Source organism: Balaenoptera acutorostrata, chromosome 2 (assembly GCF_949987535.1).
Source record: "Balaenoptera acutorostrata chromosome 2, mBalAcu1.1, whole genome shotgun sequence".
Classification (NCBI taxonomy): domain Eukaryota; kingdom Metazoa; phylum Chordata; class Mammalia; order Artiodactyla; family Balaenopteridae; genus Balaenoptera; species Balaenoptera acutorostrata.
The window spans coordinates 117680969-117705287 of record NC_080065.1 but is presented as its reverse complement, the minus strand read 5'-3'; the positions used below and the strand labels follow the sequence as shown (position 1 = coordinate 117705287).

General features: G+C 37.7%; 1 protein-coding gene across 1 annotated transcript in view; it reads left to right on the top strand.

Annotated features, from left to right (window-relative positions):
• The window catches only part of MEIKIN (meiotic kinetochore factor), a 141513-nt gene that overhangs the window by 12796 nt on the left and 104398 nt on the right, over nt 1-24319 (top strand). Inside the window, exons 6-7 of the mRNA XM_028168118.2 lie at nt 4359-4478; nt 20348-20387. Of these exons, the coding sequence (XP_028023919.1) occupies nt 4359-4478; nt 20348-20387 (160 nt within the window). The remainder of the gene's footprint in view (nt 1-4358; nt 4479-20347; nt 20388-24319) is intronic.

Below are 24319 nucleotides of genomic sequence, written 5' to 3'. Positions count from 1 at the left end.
ATGGTCCTAAAAATGGGAATAAGATAAAGCTCTAGAAACTGACCCTAATTAAATGGAAATATATGAACTACCTGACAGAGAATTCAAAATAATTGTCATAAAGATGTTCAACAAATGTTCATAAAGAGCTCAGGAGAACAATGCACGGAAAAAGTGAGAATTTTAAGAAAGAGATAGGAAAAAAGTTAACCAAAAAGAAATCTTAGAGCTGAGAAAAACAGTAAATGAATTTAAAAAACCCAGTAAAAGAGATTGGACTAGATCAAGCAGAAGAAAGAATTGGCAAACTCAAAGATAAGTCATTTGAAATTATCCAGTCAGAGGAGCAAAAAGGAAAAAGAATATAAAAGAATGAAGAAAGTTTGAGATTTCTGTTAAGAAAACAAACAAAAAAAAAAAAAAAAAAGAAAACAGATCAGTATATGGATTGTGGGAGTCCCATAGGGAAAAGGGAGGTAGGAAGGGAGGGAAAGAGAAAGGACCAGAAGGCTTTTTCACAGAAATGGTGGCTGTAAACTTCCTAAGTCTGGGAAAGGAAATGTACATCCAGACCTAGGAACCCCAACAAACCTCAAATAAGATGAACCAAAGAAATTCACATGGGTGCACATAATCAAATTGTCAAAAGTCAAAGACAAAAAGAGAATTTTGAAAGCAGCAACTAAAAAAGCGACTTGATATGTACAAGGGGACCCCATTAGACTATCAGTGGATTTCTCAGGAGAAACCTTGCAGGCAAGAAGGGAGTGGAATTTTATAGACAAAGTGCTGAAAGAAAAAAACTGTCAACCAACAATACTCTAACCAGCAAAGCTGTCCTTAAGAAATGAAGAGAAGATAAGGAATTTTCCAGACAAACAAAAGCTGAAGGAGTTAATCATCACTAGACCTGCCTTACAAGAAATGCTAGAGGGAGTTTTTCAAGTTGAAACAAAGGACTCTAAAACAGCAACATAAAAGCATATGAAAGTATAAAACTCACTGGTAAGTATATAGACAAATATACTAATACTATAACAGTGACATATAAATCACTTTTAATTCTAGTATAAAAGTTAAATGACAAAAGTATTAAATATAACTATAAAAATATGTTAATGGATACACCATATAAAAGGATGTAAATTGTAACATCAGTATTGCAAAGTGTGTTTGAGGGGTGAAGTAAAAGTGTAGAGTTTTTGTTAAATTGTTATCAGCTTAAAGTAGACCGTTTAAACTATGTTTTGTGTAAGCCCCATGATAACTACACACACAAAAAATGCCTATAGAGGAAACAAAAGAAAAATAGAAAGGAGTCAAAGCATATCAACATAAAAGAATCAGTGAAAGACAAAGGAACATGGCAAGAGAGGAAAGAGAGGCAAAAGAACTACAAAACAGAAAACAATTAACAAAATTGTAATAGTCCTTCTCTATCAGTAATTACTGTAAGTATAAATGGATTAAACCCAATCAAAAGACAAAGAGTGGCTGAATAGATTGAAAAAAAATCCAGCCATATGCTGTCTACAAAAGACTCATTTTAGATTTAAGGACACACATGGACTGAAAGTAAATGGGTGGGGAAAGATACTCCATGCAAATGGTGACCAAAAGAGAGCAGGAGGGGCTATACTTATATCAGATAAAAATAAACTTTAAGTCAATAACTATTATAAGAGACAAAGAAGGACATTATATAATTATATAAGGGTCAATTCATCAGGAACACATAACAATTATGAATAAATATTCACCCAACATCAGAGCCCATAGCATATGAGGCAAACACTGACGGAAATGAAGGTAGGAATAGGCATCAATACAATCATAGTAGGAGACTTCAGTACCCCCACTTGTAATAATGGATAGAACATTTGGACAGAAAATCAACACTTAACTGATTTCAAAGTATCAATATATTGCAAAGCTACAGTAAATATAACATTATAGTACTGGCAATACAGACATATAGATCAGTAGGACAGAATAGAGGGCCCAGAACTAAATCCATAAATATATGGTCACCTGATCTTTGACAAGAGTGCCAAGAATACACAATGTGGGAGAAATAGTCTCTTCAACAAATGATGTTGGCAAAACTGGGTATCCACATACAAAAGAATGAAATTGGACCCATACCTTATATCATACAGAAAAGTCAACTCAAAATGTAGTAAGGACTTAAACGTGAGAACAGCAACTGTAAAACTCCTAGAAGAAAACATAGGGGAAAATCTTCATGACAGTTGGTCTTGGCAGTTATTTCTTTATGTCACACCAAAAGCACAGGCAACAAAAGCAAAATTAGACAAGTGGGCCTTGATAAAACTAAAAAGCTTCTGCACAGAAGAAGAAACAACAGGGTGAAAAGGCAACCTATAAAAAGGGAGAAAATATTTGCAAACCACATATCTGATAAGGGATTAATATCCAAAATATATTGGAAACTCCCACAATTCAAAAGGAAAAGAAATCCAAATAACCTGATTAAAAAATGACAAAGAACTTGAATAGACATTTCCCTCAAAGAAGACATTTGCATTGCCAACAGGTATATGAAAAGATCACTAACCATTAGGGAAATGCAAATCAAGACCATAGTGAGATATCACCTCACAACTCTTAGGATGGTTATTATTTAAAAAAAAAAAGTGTTGGCAAGGATATGGAGAAATTGGACGCCCTTGTACACTGTTGATGGGAATGTAAAATAGTGAAGCTGCAATGGAACACCGTATGGCAGTTATTCAAAAAATTAGAAGTAGAACTACCATATATGATCCAGCAATCCCACTTCTGGGTATTTATTCAAACTAATTGCAGTCAGGATCTAGAAGATATATTTGCACTCCCGTGTTCATTGCAGCCTTTTTCACAATAACCCAGTGTGGAAACAAGCTAAGTGACCATTGAGGGATGAATGGAGAAAGAAAATACAGTATATTCATACAATGGAATATTATTCAGCCTTAAAAAAGAAGGAATATTGGGGTATATGTATATGTATAGCTGATTCACTTTGTTATAAAGCAGAAACTAACACACCATTGTAAAGCAATTATACTCCAATACAGATGTTAAAAAAAAAAAAGGATATCCTGCTATATGCAACACTATAGAAGAACTTTGAGGACACTATGGTAAGTGAAATAAGCCAGTCACAGGAAGAAAAATACTATATGATTCCACCTGTATGAGATATCTAAAGAAGTCAAATTCATAGAAGTAGAGAGTAGAATGTTGGTTGCCAGGGCCCTGGAAGAAAGGGATGTGGGGAGCTGCTATTCAACAGGTATAGTTTCAGTTATGCAAGATGAATAGATTCTAGAAATCTGCACAGCACTGTGCCTACAGTCAACAATACTCTATTAAAACTCTTCCAAATTTGAGAGTATGTCTCATGTTAAGTGTTCCCACCATAATAAAATTAAAAATAAGAGAAGAAACCAAGCAGAAATAGGAATACAAGGAAGATACTGGGAAAAAAAACTTCACTGAGATAAAAAAATGTATATTGCATCCATTGAATAGGAATAGGATGCTGTGAAAAAAAAGAGGGGGTGAATATTCAGAGAACAAATTAAATGCAGTAGCAGAATGGAAAACTCAATAGAAGGATTAGAAGATAAGTTGAGGAGATTTTCCAGAAAAAAAAAAAGTCAGGAGGAAAACACAAAAAATGGAGAAAAAAGGTAAGTTAGAGAAGCAATATATGAAATCTAATATCAAATAATAGGAGTTCCAGAAAAAGATAATGAAATAAACAGAAGGAAGAAAATTATCAAAGATACAATTCCAGAACACTTTCTAGAGCTAAAGAATATGATTTCTGGGTTAAAAGGGCCGTACTGTGCCTAGCAAAATAGATGAAAAACACCAAGACTAAACATTATGAAATTTCAGAACATCTGAGGATGGAATAAACAGAATGGATTTATACAATTTGGTAGAGTTTAGGATTAAATAGATGAAAAATATGGAGAAAACTAAACAAACAAGACTTTTATTGACTCCAGGAAAAACAAAAGGTGGTCATGGTATACCACAAGAGTAAAAACTAGGATTTTTATGGCAATTTATCCTCATAATGTCTACATTGAATATTGGCCTAACTAAATATGTGATATAATAATATGAGGACAATGGGAAAAGTGGGGAAAAGGAAATAAGAGTATTAGGGCACTGCGATAGCCCAAAGATTATTTAATATCCTGATGCCGTCAAGGCTTGTCTTTTTTTCTCTGTCTCACCCAAACTTTCTTCAGTTACCATAGCTTGGTATGGGCTGGGGTCCTAAGTTGAGGAGGAAAAGGTAATCTGCCACTTGTGTGCTGTTGTTCAAAATTTTGTGCCATTTCTCCCTGCTTTTTTAGATTGGGAGTGTCCCATGTTGGAAGAAAACATGCTATGTAAGAATTCCACTCTTTTGGACACCAGTAAAGCAGTACCGATAGAGAAGGCAGTACAGTTTTCAAACCTCTCTGCAATTTTAGGTAAGTTTCACATTCTTTTTCCTCATGTCACAAGGGGAAACCCTTGTCTATATTGGAAAAGCAAAGTATTTTTTCTTTTGAATGATTTCTAAGCTAAATTCATTGATTAGGATGACCTTTGGCTACACATCATATCTGACTAATAGTAAATAGCTTAAGTACATATGGGTTTACTTTTTAAAAACATTTATTTTGAATTTTAGACTTGCAGAAAAGTTGCAAAAGTAATACTAAGGGTTCCCATATACCTCCCATCCAGCTTTCTGAAATATTATCTTATACAACTGTAATACAATGGTGATAATCAGGAAATTAACATTGGTATTAAACTGTTAACTAAACTACAGACCTTATTCATGTTTCACCAGTTTTTCCACTAACGTCTTTTCTTCTGTTTCAGGATCCTATCTAGGATCCTACATTGCATTAGATTGTTATTTCTCCCTTAGTCTACTGAGGTCTGTGACAGATCCTCAGTGTTTGTCTTTCATAAGCTTGATACTTTTGAAGATTACTGATCAGTTATTTTGTAGAATGTCCCTCAGTTTGAATTTGTCTAGTGTTTTCTCATGATTGGAAAGAGATTATGCAATTTTTGATAAGAACACCACAGAAATGATGTTGTATTAAGGAATTCTTAATGTCAGTACATATATCTTATTACTGGTGATGTTAAACTTCACTTGATTAAGGTGGTATCCGCTGGTTTTCTCCACTGTAAAGTTACTAGTTTCCCTCTGTAGTTAATAAATACCTAGAAAAAGATAGTTTGAGACTCCATAAGTCCTGTTTCTCCTCAAACTTTCATTCACTGATATTACCATTCATCAGAAGAACTTGATTGCCACAGTTCTTACTGTGGTGTTCATCTCATGGTGATTTTCTACTTCACTCTTTCCTGTTACATTTATTAATTGGAATTCTGTTGTAAAATAACTGCCTATTTTCTGCCATTTATTTATTCAATTATTTCTATCAGTATGGACTCATGCATATTTATTTTATTTTATGGGTTAAAATCCATTCCTCCCTCCCTCCCTCCCTTTCTTCCTTCCTTTATTCTACTATACACACAAAGAAGCTTCAGAATTGTTAACCCAGATCCCTGTGAGAAATACATTTACTAAGTAGATTACTACAGCATTTATGTACAGTTCTGTTTGTCTTCAGCATTACAGAATCCAATCAACATACTCTTTTCCAAAGTTAGGTAGGTTAGTTCTTTTCCTCTTCCCTTTCAGTGAAATTGTTATTCACTTGTTATATAGTTAGATTCCTTTGGTAGTATTGGATTCAGTTTTTGATCCCCCTTTCCTGTTTGATTTTGTTTATTTATTCAAGGAGGGGGGCTGTGTGAAGGTATGTGAAACATTACTATGGTTCTAAGAGTGATTGCTATACAAAAAAATATTCTCAGAAAAGTATTGCTTTCTCTTTCTTCTACTGCTTCTGTGATCCCTTTCCCCTCTTCTTTCTACCCGGTTTCCACCCACCCCTTATAGGTAAGCAGTCTCTTTAGCTTATGCTTTATCTTTCTTGTGTTTCTTTTACACAAATGAACAAAGCCCTATGTATTTTCTTTCTTTTTTAAATTGAGGTGTAGTTGATTTACAGTATTGTGTTAGTTTCAGGTATACAGCAAGGTGATTCCGTTATATATATATATATGTATTTTTCAGATTATTTTCCATTTTATATTACTGCAAGATGTTGAATATAATTAATTCCCTGTGCTAACAGTAAATCCTTGTTATCGATACTTATCTATTTTATGTATAGTAGTTTGTATCTGTTAATCCCATACTCCTGATTTGTCCCTCCCCCCTTCCCTTTACCCTTTTGTAAACATGTTTGTTTTCTATGTCTGTGAGTCTGTTTCTGTTTTGTATATAGATTCATTTGTATAATTTTTTAGATACCACATGTAAGTGATATATATTTGTCTTTCTCTGTCTGACTTACTTCACTAAATATAATATTCTCTAGGTCCATCCACGTTGCTGCACATGGCAATATTCCATTCTTTTTATGGCTAATACTCCATTATATATATATGTGATATACATATCACATCTTCTTAAGCTAGTCCTGTATTGATGGGCACTTGGGTTGTTTCCATGTCTTGACTGTTGTAAATAGTTGCTCTGTGAACATTGGGGTGCATGTATCTTTTTGAATTAGAGTTTTCATCTTTTCTGGATGTATACCCAGGAGTGGGATTGCAGGATCATATGGTAGCTCAATTCTAAGTTTTTTGAGGACCCTCCATACTGTTTTCCCTAGTGGCTGTGCCAGTTTACATTCCCACCAACAGTGTAGGAGGGTTCATTTTCTCCACAGCCTCTCCAGCATTTTTATTTTTTTTTGGTATACTTTTTTATGATAGCCATTCTGACAGGTGTGAGGTAATACCTCATTTGGTTTTGATTTGCATTTCTCTAATAATTAGCAGTGTTGAGCATCTTTTCATTTGCCTGTTAGCCATCTGTATGTCTTCTTTGCAGAAATGTCTATTTAGGTCTTCTGCCCATTTTTTGATTGAGTTGTTTGCTTTTCAATATTGAGTTGCATGACCTGTTTGTCTATATTGGATATTAACCCCTTGTCAGTTGCATCATTTGCTAGTATTTTCTTCCATTCTGTAGGTTGTCTTTTCGTTTTGTTGATGGTTTCCTTTGCTGTGCAAAAGCTTTTAAGTTTAATTAGGTCCTATTTGTTTATTTTTGCTTTGATTTCTTTTGCTTTGGGAGACTGATCTTCGAAGATACTGCTATGATTTATGTCCAAGAATGTTTTTCCTGTGTTCTCTTCTAGGAGCTTTATGGTGTCATGTCTTATTTAGGTCTTAAACCATTTTGAGTTTATTTTTGTATATGGTGTGAAGGAGTGTTCTAATTTCACTGATTTACATGTAGCTGTCCAGCTTTCCCAGCACCATTTGCTGAAGAGACTGCCTTTTCTCCATTGTATATATTCTTGCCTGCTTTATTGTAGATTAATTGACCCTAGGTGCGTGGGTTTATTTCTGGGCTCTCTGTTCTCTTCCATTGATCTATATGTCTGTTTTTTTGTCAATACCACGCTGTTTGGATTACTGTAGTATTGTCTGAAGTCTGGAAGGGTTATGCCTCCTGCTTTGTTCTTTTTTCTCAGTACTGCTTTGGCAGTCTGGGTCTTTTGTGGTTCCATATGAATTTTCAAATTATTCGTTCTTGTTCTGTGAAATATGTCATAGATATTTCGATAGGGATTGCATTAAATCTATAGATTTCTTTGGGTCGTATGGCTATTTTAACAATATTAATTCTTCCAATCCAAAAGCATGGAATATCTTTCCATTTCTTTGAATCACCTTCAGTTTCCTTAATCAGTGTTTTATAGTTTTCAGCAAATAGGTCTTTCACCTCCTTGCTTAAGTTTATTCTTAGGTATTTTATTTTTTGATGTGATTTTAAACAGGATTATTTTTTACTTTCTCTTTCAGATATTTCATTATTAGTGTAAAGAAATGCAACAGATTTGTGTATATTAATCTTGTATCCTGCTACCTTGCTGAATTCATTTATTAGTTCTGATAGTTTTTGTGTGGAGACTCTAGGGTTCTTATATAGAGTATCATGTCATCTGCAAATAATGACAATTTTACCTCTTCCCTTCCATTTGGATATCTTTTTGAAGAATTTTTTTTTATTGAAGTACAGCTGATTTACAGTGTTGTGCCAATCTCTGCTGTACAACCAAGTGACTCAGTTACACACATATATATTGATACATTCTTTTCCATTATGGTTTATCCCAGGAGATTGGATATAGTTCCCTGTGCTATACAGTAGGACCTTGTTGTTTATCGATTCTAAGTGTAAGAGTTTGCATCTACCAACCCCAGATTCCCAGTCTATCCCTCTCCCTCCCCCTCTCCCCCTTGGCAACCACAAGTCTGAGTCTTTCTCTGTTTTGTAGATAGGTTCATTTGTGCCATATTTTAGATTCCACATATAAGTGCTATCATATGGTACTTGTCTTTCTCCTTCTGACTTACTTCGCTTAGTATGATAATCTCTAGGTCCATCCACGTTGCTGCAAATGGCATTATTTGGTTCTTTTTTATGGCTGAGTAGTATTCCATTGTATATATGTACCACATTTTCTTTATGCATTCATCTGTCTATGGACATTTAGGTTGTTTCCATGTTTTGGCTATTGGGAATAGTGCTGCTCTGAACATAGGGGTACATGTATCTTTTTGAATTATGGTTTTGTCCAAGTATATGCCCAGGAGTGGGATTGGTAGATCATATGGTAATTCTGTTTTTAGTTTTCTGAGGAGCAGCCATACTGTTTTCCATAATGGCTGCACCAACTTACGTTCCCACCAACAGTGTAGGAGGGTTCCCTTTTCCATTTGGATACCTTTTATTTCTTTTTCTTGTCTGATGGATGTGACTCAGACTTCCAGTGCTATGTTAAGTAGAAGTGCCAAGAGTGGGCATCCTTGTCTTATTCCTGAATTTAGTGGGAAGGCTTTCAGCTTTGCACCATTGAGTATTATGTTGTCTGTGGGCTTGTCACAACTGGCTTTTATTATGTTGAGAAATGTTCCCTGTATACCCACTTTGGTGAAGGTTTTTATCATGAGTGGATGTTGAATTTTATCAAATGCTTTTTCTGCATCTATTGAGATGATCACATGGTTTTTGTCTTTCCTTTTGTTAACGTGATGTATCACATTGATTGATATGCATATGTCAAACCATCCTTGCGACCCTGGATTGAATCCAGCTTAATCATAGTATATGATCCTTTTTTTGTACTGTTGGTTTTGGCTTGCTCATATTTTATTGAGGATTTCTGCATCTATATTCATCAATGATATTGGCCCGTGATTTTCTTTTTTTTGTAATATCTTTATCTGTTTTTTTTTTTTTTATCAGGGTGATGGTGGTCTCATAGAATGAATTTGGGAGTATTCCCTCCTCTTCAATTTTTTGGAATAGTTTGAGAAGGACTGGTATTAGTTATTGTATGTTTGGTAGAATTCCCCAGGTAAGCCGTCCAGTCCTGAACTTTTGTTTGCAAGGAATTTTTTAAATTACAGATTCTAGTTCATTTCTAGTGATTGATCTGTTCAAATGATCTGTTTCTCCTTAACTCAGTTTTAGCAGGCTGTTTGTTTCTAGAAACTTGTCCATTTCTTCTTGGTTGTGCAGTATGTTGGCTTATATCTGTTCATAGTATGCTTTTTTTAAAAAAATTCTGTGGCATCAGTTGTTATTTCTCCTCTTTCATTTCTTTTCTTGTTTATTTGGATCCTCTCTCTTTTCTTCTTGGTAAGACTGGCTAGAGGTTTGTTGATTTTGTTTACATTTTCAAAAAAAAGCTTTTGGTTTTATTGGTCTTTTCTATTTTTTTTGATGTCTTATTTATTTCCTCTCTGATCCTTATAATTTCCTTTCTTCTCCTGACTTTGGGTTTTATTTGTTCTTCTTTTTCTAATTCTTTTAAGTAGTAGGTTAGGTTGTTTGAGATTTTTCCTGTTTCTTGAGGAAGGCCTGTATTGCTGTGAACATCCTTAGAATTGCTTTTGCTGTGTCCCATAGATTTTGTATGGTTGTGTTTTCATTTTCTTTGTTTCAAGGTATTTTCTGATTTCTTCTTTGATTTCAACATTGACCCATTGGTTTTTTTAGTAGCATGTTGTTTAGTCTCCATGTATTTTTGTTCTTTTCCTGTTTTTCCTTCTGTGGTTGATTTCTAGTTTCATACCATTGTGGTCAGAAAAGATGCTTGAAATAATTTCTGTCCTCTTAAATTTGTTGGGGCTTGTTTTGTGACCTATTATGTGGTCTATTCTGGAGACCATTCCATGCACACTTGGGAAGAATGTATATTTTGGGTTTTTTTGGATGTGGTGTCCTATAGGTATCAATTAAGTTCAATTGGTCTATTGTGTCATTTAGGACCTCTGTTGACTTTTTGATATTCTGTCTGGGTGATCTCTCCATTGATGTTACTGGGGTGTTAAAGTCTCCTACTATTACTGTATTATTCATTTCTCCCTTTATGTCAGTTAGTATTTACTTTATATATTTAGGTTCCCCTATATTGGATACATATATGTAAATGAGTGTAATATCTTCTTCTTGTATGGATCCCTTTATCATTATATAATGCCCTTCTTTGTCTTTCCTTATGTCTTTTGTTTTAAAGTCTTTTTTGTCTGAGTATTGCTACCCCCACTTTCTAGTCATTTGTGTTTGCATGAAATATCTTTTTCCATCCCCTCACTTTCAGTCTGTGTGTTTCTTTTGCCCTGAACTGAGACTCTTTTAGGCAGCATATTGTAGGTTCTTGTTTTTTATCCAATCTGCCACTCTGTCTTTTGATAGGAGCATTCAGTACATTGACCTTTTTTTTTTTTTAGTTATTTGTTGTTGTTGTTGTTGTTTTTTTATACAGCAGGTTCTTATTAGTCATCAATTTTATACACATCAGTGTATACATGTCAATTCCAATCGCCCAGTTCAGCACACCACAATCCCCACACCCCCCGCGGTTCTCCCCACTTGGTGTCCATACGTTTGTTCTCTACATCTGTGTCTCAACTTCTACCATGCAAACCGGCTCATCTGTACCATTTTTCTAGGTTCCACATACATGCGTTAATATACAATATTTGTTTTTCTCTTTCTGACTTACTTCACTCTGTATGACAGTCTTTAGATCCATCCACGTCTCAACAAATGACTCAGTTTCGTTCCTTTTTATGGCTAAGTAATATTCCATTGTATATATGTACCACATCTTCTTGATCCATTCATCTGTCGATGGGCATTTAGGTTACTTCCATGACCTGGCTATTGTAAATAGTGCTGCAATGAACACTGGTGTGCATGTGTCTTTGAATTATGGTTTTCTCTGGGTATATGCCCAGTAGTGGGATTGCTGGGTCATATGGTAATTCTATTTTTAGTTTTTTAAGGAACCTCCATACTGTTCTCCATAGTGGCTGTATCAATTTACATTTCCACCAACAGTGCAAGAGGGTTCCCTTTTCTCCACACTCTCTCCAACATTTGTTGTTTGTAGATTTTCTGATGATGCCCATTCTAACTGGTGTGAGGTGATACCTCATTGTAGTTTTGATTTGCATTTCTCTAATAATTAGTGATGTTGAGCAGCTTTTCATGTGCTTCTTGGCCATCTGTATGTCTTCTTTGGAGAAATGTCTGTTTAGGTCTTCTGCCCATTTTTGGATTGGGTTGTTTGTTTCTTTAATATTCAGCTGCATGAGCTGTTTATATATTTTGGAGATTAATCCTTTGTCCGTTGATTCGTTTGCAAATATTTTCTCCCATTCTGAGGGTTGTCTTTTCGTCTTGTTCATGGTTTCCTTTGCTGTGCAAAAGCTTTGAAGTCTCATTAGGTCCCATTTGTTTATTTTTGTTTTTATTTCCATTACTCTAGGAAGTGGATCAAAAAAGGTCTTGCTGTGATTTATGTCAAAGAGTGGTCTTCCTATGTTTTCCTCTAAGAGTTCTATAGTGTCCAGTCTTACATTGAGATCTCTAATCCATTTTGAGTTTATTTTTGTGTATGGTGTTAGGGAGTGTTCTAATTTCATTCTTTTACATGTAGTTGTCTGGTTTTCCCAGCACCACTTATTGAAGAGACTGTCTTTTATCCATTGTACTCCTTTGTCATAGATTAGTTGACCATAGGTGTGTGGGTTTATCTCTGGGTTTCTATCTTGTTCCACTGATCTATGTTTCTGTTTTTGTGCCAGTACCATATTGTCTTGATTACTGTAGCTTTGTAGTATAGTCTGAAGTCAGGGAGTCTGATTCCTCCAGCTCCGTTTTTTCCCTCAAGACTGCTTTGGCTATTCGGGGTTTTTTTGTCTCCATACAAATTTTAAGATTATTTGTTCTAGTTCCGTAAGAAATGCCATTGGTAATTTGATAGGGGTTGCATTGAATCTGTAGATTGCTTTGGGTAGTATACTCATTTTCACAATGTTGATTCTTCCAATCCAAGAACATGGTATATCTCTCCATCTGTTGGTATCATCTTTAATTTCTTTCATCAGTGTCCTAAAGTTTTCTGCATACAGGTCTTTTGTCTCCCTAGGTAGGTTTATTCCTAGGTATTTTATTCTTTTTGTTGCAGTGGTAAATGGGAGTGTTTCCATAATTTCTCTTTCAGATTTTTCATCATTAGTGTATAGGAATGCAAGAGATTTCTGTGCATTAATCTTGTATCCTGCAACTTTACCAAATTCATTGATTAGCTCTAGTAGTTTTCTGGTGGCATTTTTAGGATTCTCTATGTATAGTATCATGTCATCTGCAAACAGTGACAGTTTTACTTCTTCTTTTCCAATTTGTATTCCTTTTATTTCTTTTTCTTCTCTGATTGCCGTGGCTAGGAATTCCAAAACAATGTTGAATAATAGTGGTGAGAGTGGACATCCTTGTCTTGTTCCTGATCTCAGAGGAGATGCTTTCAGTTTTTCACCATTGAAAATGATGTTTGCTGTGGGTTTGTCGTATATGGCCTTTATTATGTTGAGGCAGGTTCCCTCTATGCCCACTTTCTGGAGAGTTTTTATCATAAATGGGTGTTGAATTTTGTCAAAAGCTTTTTCTGCATCTATTGAGATGATCATATGGTTTTTATTCTTCAATTTGTTAATATGGTGTATCACATTGATTGATTTGCGTATATTGAAGAATCCTTGCATCCCTGGGATAAATCCCACTTGATCATGGTGTATGATCCTTTTAATGTGTTGTTGGATTCTATTTGCTAGTATTTTGTTGAGGATTTTTGCATCTATATTCATCAGTGATGTTGGTCTGTAATTTTCTTTTTTTGTAGTATCTTTGTCTGGTTTTGGTATCAGGGTGATGGTGACCTCATAGAATGAGTTTGGTAGTGTTCCTTCCTCTGCAATTTTTTGGAAGAGTTTGAGAAGGATGGGTGTTAGCTCTTCTCTAAATGTTTGATAGAATTCACCTGTGAAGCCATCTGGTCCTGGACTTTTGTTTGTTGGAAGATTTTTAATCACAGTGTCAATTTCATTACTTGTGATTGGTCTGTTCATATGTTCTGCTTCTTCCTGGTTCAGTCTTGGAAGGTTATACCTTTCTAAGAATTTGTCCATTTCTTCGAGGTTGTCCATTTTATTGGCATAGAGTTGCTTGTAGTAGTCTCTTAGGATGCTTTGTATTTCTGTGGTGTCTGTTGTTAACTTCTCCTTTTTCATTTCTAATTTTATTGATTTGAGTCCTCTCCCTCTTTTTCTTGATGAGTCTGGCTAATGGTTTATCAATATTGTTTATCTTCTCAAAGAACCAGCTTTTAGTTTTATTGATCTTTGCTATTGTTTTCTTTGTTTCTATTTCATTTACTTCTGCTCTGATCTTTATGATTTCTTTCCTTCTGCTAACTTTGGGTTTTGTTTTTTCTTCTTTCTCTAGTTCCTTTAGGTGTAACGTTAGATTATTTGAGATTTTTCTTGTTTCTTGATGTAGGCTCTTATAGATATAAACTTCCCTCTTAGAACTGCTTTTGCTGCATCCCGCAGGTTTTGGATCGTCGTGTTTTCATTGTCATCTGTCTCTAGGTATTTTTTGATATCATCTTTGATTTCTTCAATGATCTCTTGGTTATTTAGTAACGTATTGTTTAGCCTCCATGTGTTTGTGTTTTTTACATTTTTTCCCTGTAATTCATTTCTAATCTCATAGCATTGTGATCAGAAAAGATGCCTGATATGATTTCAGTTTTCTTAAATTTAATGAGGCTTGATTTGTGACCCAAGATGTGATCTATCCTGGAGAATGTTCCGTGCGCACTTGAGAAGAAAGTGTAATCTGCTGTTTTTGGATGGAATGTCCTATAAATATCAATTAAATCTATCTGGTCTATTGTGTCATTTAAAGCTTCTGTTTCCTTATTTATTTTCATTTTGGATGATCTGTCCATTGGTGTAAGTGAGGTGTTAAAGTCCCCCACTATTACTGTGTTACTGTCGATTTCCTCTTTTATAGCTGTTAGCAGTTGCCTTATGTATTGAAGTGCTCCTATATTGGGTGCATATGTATTTATAATTGTTATCTCTTCTTCTTGGATTGATCCCTGGATCATTATGTAGTGTCCTTCCTTGTCTCTTGTAACATTCTTTATTTTAAAGTCTATTTTATCTGATATGAGTATAGCTACTCCAGCTTTCTTTTGATTTCCATTTGCATGGAATATCTTTTTCCATCCCCTCACTTTCAGTCTGTATGTGTCCCTAGGTCTGAAGTGGGTCTCTTGTAGACAGCATATATATGGGTCTTGTTTTTGTATCCATTCAGCGAGCCTGTGTCTTTTGGTTGGAGCATTTAATCCATTCACGTTTAAGGTAATTATTCATATGTATGTTCTACTACCATTTTCTTAATTGTTTTGGGTTTGTTTTTGTAGGTCCTTTTCTTCTCTTGTGTTTCCCACTTAGAGAAGTTCCTTTAGCATTTGTTGTAGAGCTGGTTTGGTGGTGCTGAATTCTCTTAGCTTTTGCTTGTCTGTGAAGCTTTTGATTTCTCCATCGAATCTGAATGAGATCCTTGCTGGGTAGAGTAATCTTGGTTGTAGGTTCTTCCCTTTCACCACTTTAAGTATATCATGCTACTCCCTTCTGGCTTGTAGAGTTTCTGCTGAGAAATCAGCTGTTAACCCTATGGGAGTTCCCTTGTATGTTATTTGTCGTTTTTCCCTTGCTGCTTTTAATAATTTTTCTTTGTCTTTAATTTTTCCCAATTTCATTACTATGTGTCTCGGCCTGTTTCTCCTTGGGTTTATCCTTTATGGGACTCGCTGCGCTTCCTGGACTTGGGTGGTTCTTTCCTTTCCCATGTTAGGGAAGTTTTCAACTATAATCTCTTCAAATATTTTGAGTCTGGTCCTTTCTCTCTCTCTTCTCCTTCTGGGACCCCTATAATGCGAATGTTGGTGCATTTAATGTTGTCCCAGAGGTCTCTTAGGCTGTCTTCATTTCTCTTCATTCTTTTTTCTTTATTCTGTTCTGCAGCAGTGAATCCCACCATTCTGTCTTCCAGGTCACTTATCTGTTCTTCTGCCTCAGTTATTCTGCTATTGATTCCTTCTAGTGTAGTTTTCATTTAAGTTATTGTTTTGTTCATCTCTGTTTGTTTGTTCTTTAATTCTTCTAGGTCTTTGTTAAACATTTCTTGCATCTTCTCAGTCTTTGCCTCCATTCTTTTTCCGAGGTCCTGGATCATCTTCACTATCATTATTCTGAATTCTTTTTCTGGAAGGTTGCCTATCTCCACTTCATTTAGTTGTTTTTCTGGGGTTTTATCTTGTTCCTTCATCTGGTACATAGCCCTCTGCCTTTTCATCTTGTCTATCTTTCTGTGAATGTGTTTTTTGTTCCACAGGCTGCAGGATTGTAGTTCTTCTTGCTTCTGCTCTCTGCCCTCTGGTGGATGAGGCTATCTGAGAGGCTTGATGGGAGGGACTGGTGGTGGGTAGAGCTGGGTGTTGCTCTGGTGGGCAGAGCTCAGTAAATCTGTAATCCACTTGACTGTTGATGGGTGGGGCTGGGTTCCCTCCCTGTTGGTTGTTTGGCCTGAGGCAACCCAACACTGGAGCCTACCTGGGCTCTTTGCTGGGGCTAATGTCAGACTCTGGGAAGGCTTACACCAAGGAGTACTTCCCAGAACTTCTGCTGCCAGTGTCCTTGTCCCCATGGTGAGCCACAGCCACCACCCTCTCTGCAGGAGACCCTCTAACACTAGCAGGTAGGTCTGGTTCAGTCTTCCCCGGGGTCACTGCTCCTTCCCCTGGGTCCCAGTGCACACACTACATTGTGTGTGCCCTCCAAGAGTGGAGTCTCTGTTTCCCCCAATCCTGTCGAAGTCCTGCAATCAAATCCCACTAGCCTTCAAAGTCTGATTCTCTAGGAATTCCTCATCCCGTTGCCCGACCCCCAGGTTGGGAAGCCTGACGTGGGGCTCAGAACCTTCACTCCAGTGGGTGGACTTCTGTGGTGTAAGTGTTCTCCAGTCTGTGAGTCACCCACCCAGCAGTTATGGGATTTGATTTTACTGTGATTGCGCCCCTCCTACCGTCTCATTGTGGCTTCTCCTTTGTCTTTGGACGTGGGGTATCTTTTTTGGTGAGTTCCAGGGTCTTCCTGTCGATGCTTGTCCAGCAGCTAGTTGTGATTCTGGTGTTCTCGTAAGAGGGAGTGAGAGCACGTCCTTCTACTCTGCTATCTTGGTTCCTCCCTTCCAAAAAAAATCTCATTGACCTTTAAAGTAAGTATTGATAGGTATGTACTTACTGCCATTTTAAGTTTTGTTTTCCAGTTGTTTTTGTAGTTCTTCTATGTTTATTTCTTCTTCTTTTTGTTTTTCCTTTTGTGGTTTGATGGTTTTCTTTTGCAGAATGCTTGAGTTCCTTTCTTTTGGTTTTTGTGTATCTTTTGTGTGTTTTAGATTTGTGGTTACCCTGGATTACAAGTATGTTGACCGATAATTATATGTGCTTGCTTTAGACTGATAGTCGTAGAAGTTCAAGCACATACTAAAAGCTCTACATTTTATACTACCCTCCCCCACATTTTGTGACTTTGATGTCCTATTTTACATCTTCATGCTTATCCTTTTGCTGTTAATTGTAGTTATAATCATTTTTACAATTTTTTTTATTGTTTACTCTATGTACTGGCTTATTTAAGTGATCATCAATCCTTTTATATATTTACCTTTCCTATTGTGATTTTTCCCATTCCTATAGACCTTGCTTCTTCTCTATTTATTTTTATTTTATTTTTTAAGATAAATTTATTTATTTATTTATTTATGTTTGGCTGTGTTGGGTCTTCGTTGCTGTGTGCGGGCTTTCTCTAGTTGCAGCAAGTGGGGGCTATTCTTCATTATGGTGCACGGGCTTCTCATTGCAGTGGCTTCTCTTGTTCTGGAGTGTGGGCTCTAGGCACGCAGGCTTCAGGAGTTGTGGCTCTTGGGCTCTAGAGCGCAGGCTCAGTAGTTGTGGTGCATGGGCTTAGTTGCTCAGCGACATGCGGGATCTTCCCAAACCAGGGATCTAACCAGTGTCCCCTGCATTGGCAGACAGATTCTTAACCACTGCACCACCAGGGAAGTCCCACTTCTTCTCTATTTAGAAAAGACCTTTCAATATTTCTTTTAGGGTAAGTGTAGTACTGTTGAATTCTTTTAGGTATTGCTTGTCTGAGAAATTCTTTATCTTTCCTTCTGTTCTAAATGGTAATCTTGCTGATAGGGTATCCTAGGTTGCTGGTTTTTCTCTTTCAGGACTTTGAATATACCATGCCACTCCATTATGGCCTGCAAAGTTTCTGCAGATAAATCAGCTGATAGCTTTATGGGGGTTCCCTTGTAACTGACTCTGTTTTTCTCTTGCTGCCTTTAGAATCCTCTCTTTAACTTTTGCCATTTTAATTATGATATATCTTGGTGGAGCTCTGTTTGGGTTCATCTTGTTTGGCACCCTCTGTGCTTCCTGTACCTGGATATCTGTTTCCTTCTTTAGGTTTGGGAAGTTTTCAGCCATAATTTCTTCAAATACATTTTCCATCCATCTCTCTTTTTCTCCCTCTATAACCCATATTATGTGCAGGTTGGCATGTTTTATAATATCCCATACATCTCATATATTGCTTTCATTTTTTTTTATTCATTTGTCTTTCGATCTGCTGTTCTGATTGGGTGATTTCTATTATTCTATCTTCCAGATCACTTATTTGTTCTACTGTGTCATTTAGTTTGCTATTCATCGCTTCTAGATTGGTTTTTATCTTGGTAATTGAATTGTCCATTTTTGATTGGTTCATTTTTATAATTTCTAGTTCCTTGTTACAGTGATCTGCATTTCTATCAATAATCTTTCTTAATTATGTTAGCCTTTTTATTACCACCTTTTTGAGTTCAAGGTCTAGTAGACTGGTGAGCTCTGTTTCATTGTTTTTTTCTTACAGAGGATCTTTGTTCTTTTAATTCGGAGTAGTTCCTCTGACTTTTCATTTACTCAACTTTGTCTCTGTTAATTTAAGAGAAACAGTTATCTACCATGGTCTTGAAAGGGTGGTTTTATGTGGGAGAATCCTGGTGCAGGCTGTGTGTGTCCAATGTTTTGGTGCAAAGGCTGGTTTTGGTATAGACACCAGCCATGTCTTTCCTCAGGTTTTGCTGGCTGTTATCCCCTTGATAGGGGGTGTGGTTCATGCTAGAGTATCTAGAGCCTATGCAGAATGTGAGGCAGGGCTTCCTCTCTGCTCTGTGGCTGTCACCACTTTGTCAGAGGCAGGTCTGCTCCCCAGTTGTTGGATTAGAAGCTCTGAGGGTTGGGTCTGATCAGGCTCTGTTGCCCTTGAGTCTGTCCCCTCCCCCAAAGCAAGTGAGGCTTGTTCGGTCACAGAGGACCTGTGTGCCACCTGATTAGGCATCTATGATTCTGCTCAGAAGCTGCTTAAGTTTGTGTCCCTTTCTCTGTTGTATTTGTCCCAGATATAGTGCAAGGCTGTGGTGTGACATAGGCTGGGGCTGGCGGTCAGGGCATTGTGGATATAGGAACTGAGGTGGCTGTGCTTCCTCCTGAGATCTGGGCTGCCTCTGTGGCAGACATCTCCCAAGACCTGCCTGCTCCAGATCTACCACTAAGGTGTGGTGTGGAATAGGTAGAGCCGGGGCACTCTCACTGGGAGCCGAACCACCACCTATTCCTGAGCGTGCTGACAATGGCCTCCACGGCTCCACCCAGATCACACTCCAGGCCCTCTGGGTGGTCTCTGCGTAGCTAGATGGAGCCCTTTCCCAGAGCCTATGTGCTCAAAGTTCAGGGCTTAACCACTGCACACTCTTTTTTTTTTTTTAATTTTTATTTATTTATTTATTTATGGCTCTGTTGGGTCTTCGTTTCTGTGCGAGGGCTTTCTCTAGTTGTGGCAAGCGGGGGCCACTCTTCATCACGGTGCGCAGGCCTCTCACTATCGCGGCCTCTCTTGTTGCGGAGCACAGGCTCAGTAATTGTGGCTCACGGGCCCAGTTGCTCCGCGGCATGTGGGATCTTCCCAGACCAGGGCTCGAACCCGTGTCCCCTGCATTGGCAGGCAGATTCTCAACCACTGCGCCACCAGGGAAGCCCTGCACACTCTTTTGATGCCACCCTATGTGCACGCTGACAGTACCCACCACAGCTCCACCCGGATCACACCCCAGCACCCTGGTCTGTCTCTGGGTAGCTAGATCAAGTCTTTGCCCAGAACCTACGCCAGGCTATAGTGTGGAGTGAGTGGGGCTCGGGTACTTGCCCCTTTGGGTTGGGAAGTGCCATGAGGTTCTCTTTGCCCTGATTGTTAGCAAGCCAGAATGTGTGTGTACTCCTTAAGGTAGAGTCTAGGCTTTTCCAGCCCTTCTGTCTGTCTCAGCAGATTTCCCAGCAGGCCAGGGTGCTTGTCTCCTGTGCACAGGACGCAAGGACTGTGATGCCCAGGTTGGGCTTGACTTGCTTGCTCCCCAGGGCGAGTGTCCACCCATGTAGACCTTTTCTTCCTTACAGATCTCTCCCAGGCGCCAGGTCCTGACCCAATGCCTTTTTTTTCCATCTCACCTGGTTATGTGGAGATCTGTCTCACAGCTTTGGTTGTATAGGAATTTTTCTGCCAGTTTCCAGTTAGTTTTCCATGAGAATTATTCTGCATGTATATGTATTTTTGATGTGTTTGCTGTGGGAGGTGAGTTCCACATTCTCCTATTCTGCCATCTTGGTTACCCTCCCCTGAATTATATTCCTAATAGATTGTTTTTTTCCTTTCTTAGGTACCTCTTCAGAAGACTATCAGAAATGCCATAGAAAAGTGTAAGAACTAACATTTTGAAAGTTGTTGTACTTTTAAAAGTTTGTGTACTAATAGTTATACAGCAAGTATGATTGGTAACCCACAAATTCAGGTGTTTGTTTATTCAATATTTGTTGAGGACTCACTGTATACCAGAACTGTTCTGATTGCTGGAGGTGTATTTGCTATCTATCCATCTGTCTGTCTGTCTATCTATCTAATTGCTGTAGTGAACAAAATTGATTAAAAACAAAATCTCTGCCTTCTTTGAGTCCACATTCTAGTTGGAGGAGATGGACAATAAATAAATAAGCAAGTAAATTTATACCATGCTATATGGTAATGAATGCTATGGAGAAAAATAAAACAAAATAGGGGACTAGAGAGTATTGGGATAGAGATTTGCTCTTTTAAGTAGTGTGGTCTGAGACTCACCATTGAAAAGGCAGCATTTGAGCAGAGACCTAAAGAAGGAGACAGAGCAAGCTGTGTAACTCATTGGAGAAAAGAGCATTCCAGGTAGAGGGAATAGCTGAAGCCACGCCCTGAAGCAAGAAGGCCTGGGCTCCTGGTGTGAAGTGAAGGAGGAGGAGTGAGGTAAGAGATAAAGTGAGAGAAGAAGCAAGAGGCCAGATCATATAAGGTATTTTAGTCAAATATAAGTGAATTGGAAGGCCTTTGAAGGGTTTAGAAGGATGATATGATACGACTTATGTTTTAAAAGAATCATGCTAGCTGCTGTGTTGAGAATAGACTATGATGAGGCAAAGAATTAGGGAAATTATAGTTAGGAGACTACTGCCCTAATCTGGGCAAGAAATATTGGGAGTATGGACCAGAGTGGCAAGAGGGGAGATAGTGAGAGGTAGGATTTTGGATATATTTTGAAAGCAGAACTAAGAGGATCCACTGAAGGACTGAGTGGTGAAGTATGAAAGCAGTCAAGGCTAACACCATGGTTTTGGCTTGAGCAACTGGAAGGATGGAGTTGCCATTTATTAAGATGGGGAAGACTGAGGAGAAACATATTACCAGGGGCAGATGAGTTGGGCTTAGGGCATGTAGACTGAAGGGTAAGGTATGTGAGAGAGATGTTCAAGGAGGTGGTCACATTCTGGATCATGAATACCTTAAGAGCTGGTATTTTTATTTTTTCCTGAATATGATGAGAGCCTATGAAAGATTTTCAGTAGGACTGTAAAATATAATGATTTTTTAAAAAATTTATTTATTTATTTTTGGCTGCGTTGGGTCTTCGTCGCTGCGCGCAGGCTTTCTCTAGTTGCGGCGAGTGGGGGCTGCTCCTCCTTGCGGTGCGCAGGCTTCTCATTGCAGTGGCTTCTCTTGTTGCAGAGCACGGGCTCTAGGCGCGTGGGCTTCAGTAGTTGTGGCATCTGGGCTCAGTAGTTGTGGCTCACGGGCTCTAGAGCACAGGCTCAGTAGTTATGGCGCACGGGCTTAGTTGCTCCGTGGCATGTGGGATCTTCCCAGACCAGGGCTCGAACCCATGTCCCCTGCATTGGCAGGCAGATTCTCAATCACTGCGCCACCAGGGAAGCCCCATATAATGATTTTTTTAACACCTAATCTTCAAAGGTTGAAAGAACTTACACAAAATTCATACAAATTTAAAAACAAAGTCAGGAGACACCATCAAGAAAGTGGAAAGACAGTATACACAATGGGAGAAAATATTTGCAAATCATATATCTAATAAGGGAATTGTATGCAGAGTATGTAAAGAACTCTTACAACTCAACAATAAAAGGACAAATAATCTGATTTAAAAATGGACAAAGCATCTGAACAGGTATTTCTCCATAGAAGATAAACAGATGGCCAATAAGCACATGAAAAGATACTGAATATCATTATCCATTCGGGAAATGCAAATCAACTTCATTGAGATACCACTTCACACGCCCTGGGATGGTTATAATCAAAGAGACAGATAACAAGTATTGTCTTGGATGTGGAGAAGTTGGAACTCTCATACATGGCTGATGAGAATTTTAAATAGTGAAGGTGCTTTGGAAAATAGTTTGGCAGTTCCTCCAAGTGTTACATGTGACCCAGCAATTCAGTCCTAGCTTTGCATACCTAAGAGAAATGAAAACTATGTGTACACAAAAACTTGTACATGAATGTTCACAGCAAGTTTATTCATAACAGCCAAAAAGTAGAAACAATCTAAATATCCATCTACTGATGAATAGATAAATAAAATATGGTATATCCATAATGGGATGTTATTCAACAGCACAAAGAAGTGAAATTCTGATATGCACTACAACATGGGTGAACCCTGTAAATATTATGCTAACTGAAAGAAGCCAGTCATACAAGACCACGTATTTTATGGTTTCATTCATATAAGATAGCAAGAATAGACAAATCTATAGAGACAGAAAGCAGATTAATGATTGCCTAAGACTGGGAGATTTGGGAAGAAATGAGAATTGACTGCTAGTGGGTACAGGGTTTCTTTTTGGGGTGATGAAAATGTTCTAAAATTGACTGTGATGGTGGTTGCACAGCTCTCTGAATATACTAAAAACCATTGAATTACACACTCTAAATTGGTAAATTATATGGTATGTGAATTATATCAATAAATCTGTTAAAAAAGACAAAGTTAGGACCAAGGAAACCAAGGAGATATAATTTTTAATAGGCGATATAGATATAACCAGATTTTTTTTTTACCAGAATTAAATGGTAGACAGTACAATGTGGTCTTCTTTGATGAGGATCTATACTATTGGTACTTTGTGTTGCAAGGACTGATAAACTGCTGAGCGAAAATTTCTGTGGAATTTTTAATTACCCAACCAAAATTCTTGCCAATCATCCTACCTCTTCACAAACATATGCATCATATTTCTGTCCTGTGCAATCACTCTTGCAGCAAAGAAGAAGATGGATTAGGAGTGATTAGATTGAAGGGATGACTATTGTGGCATTCCAAGTGAGGCATGATTAGGACCTGAACTTTAGTGGCAAGGATTGCTTAGAAGGAAAACTTGAGAACAATTCAAGAGTGATAATCAACTGTTGTTAATGATTGGTTGTTTAAGAGAGGAAGATTGAGTCCGTGATGACCCTCAGCCCTCTGACTTAGGAAATAGGATGAATGATGACTCATTCACTATGTGAAGGAACACAAATAGAAAAGCAAGAGTGTGTTGGAGTGACAGGTCTGGAAAACCCTGAAATACCTACAGCACTTTGAAGTGGAGATATCTAGCAGGCATTTGTATGTCCCAGCCTGGAAAGCAAGGGAAAGGTTCTGGGCTGAAAGCATAGTTGTTCCCTTGGGAAAGTGTGTAGAGTGAGAAAAGAATAGTTTTAGTGTGATGGGCTCCTTATAGTTATGCTTGCATCTAAATGATGAGACATTTCTGAAGAAAAGAAAATCAATGACTATTATTCTTGGGTGAATTATTCTTCCTTGGTGAGCAACAGCGAAAATTCTAAGGCTAAATTATTAAGAAAATATAGCTTTATTGATTTATTTTTTTAAATAACTGATATAAACTTCTCACGGGCTTTGATCACCTTTCTCCCCTGTTTAGCAGGGAAATGATGAGTTAAAGTTATTAATGCCATCCAGTTACTTCCAGGTAAAAGTCTCTTTTGGGTAGAAGCTGAGTCTTTCAGATTTTCTCGCATTCCATATTCCTGAGGATGATCATACCTCTTGGTTTGCCTGGGACAGTCCCAGTATGTGCCTGCTGTTCTCACATAATCTTTTATAGAGCTCCCTTTTACTCTCAGAAAGGTCCCAGTTTGGACAAATCGTCACCCTAAATATAGGTGTATAGGCCAGAGGTGGGGGAGGGGTGAAGTTGGGTCTTGAGGGTGTCTGGGATCCACAGGTTGTCTCTGAATTTTTACTAATTTGTGCTGCAGGTTTCAAGACTAGTTCATACCTGGGCTGGACTCTACTGAT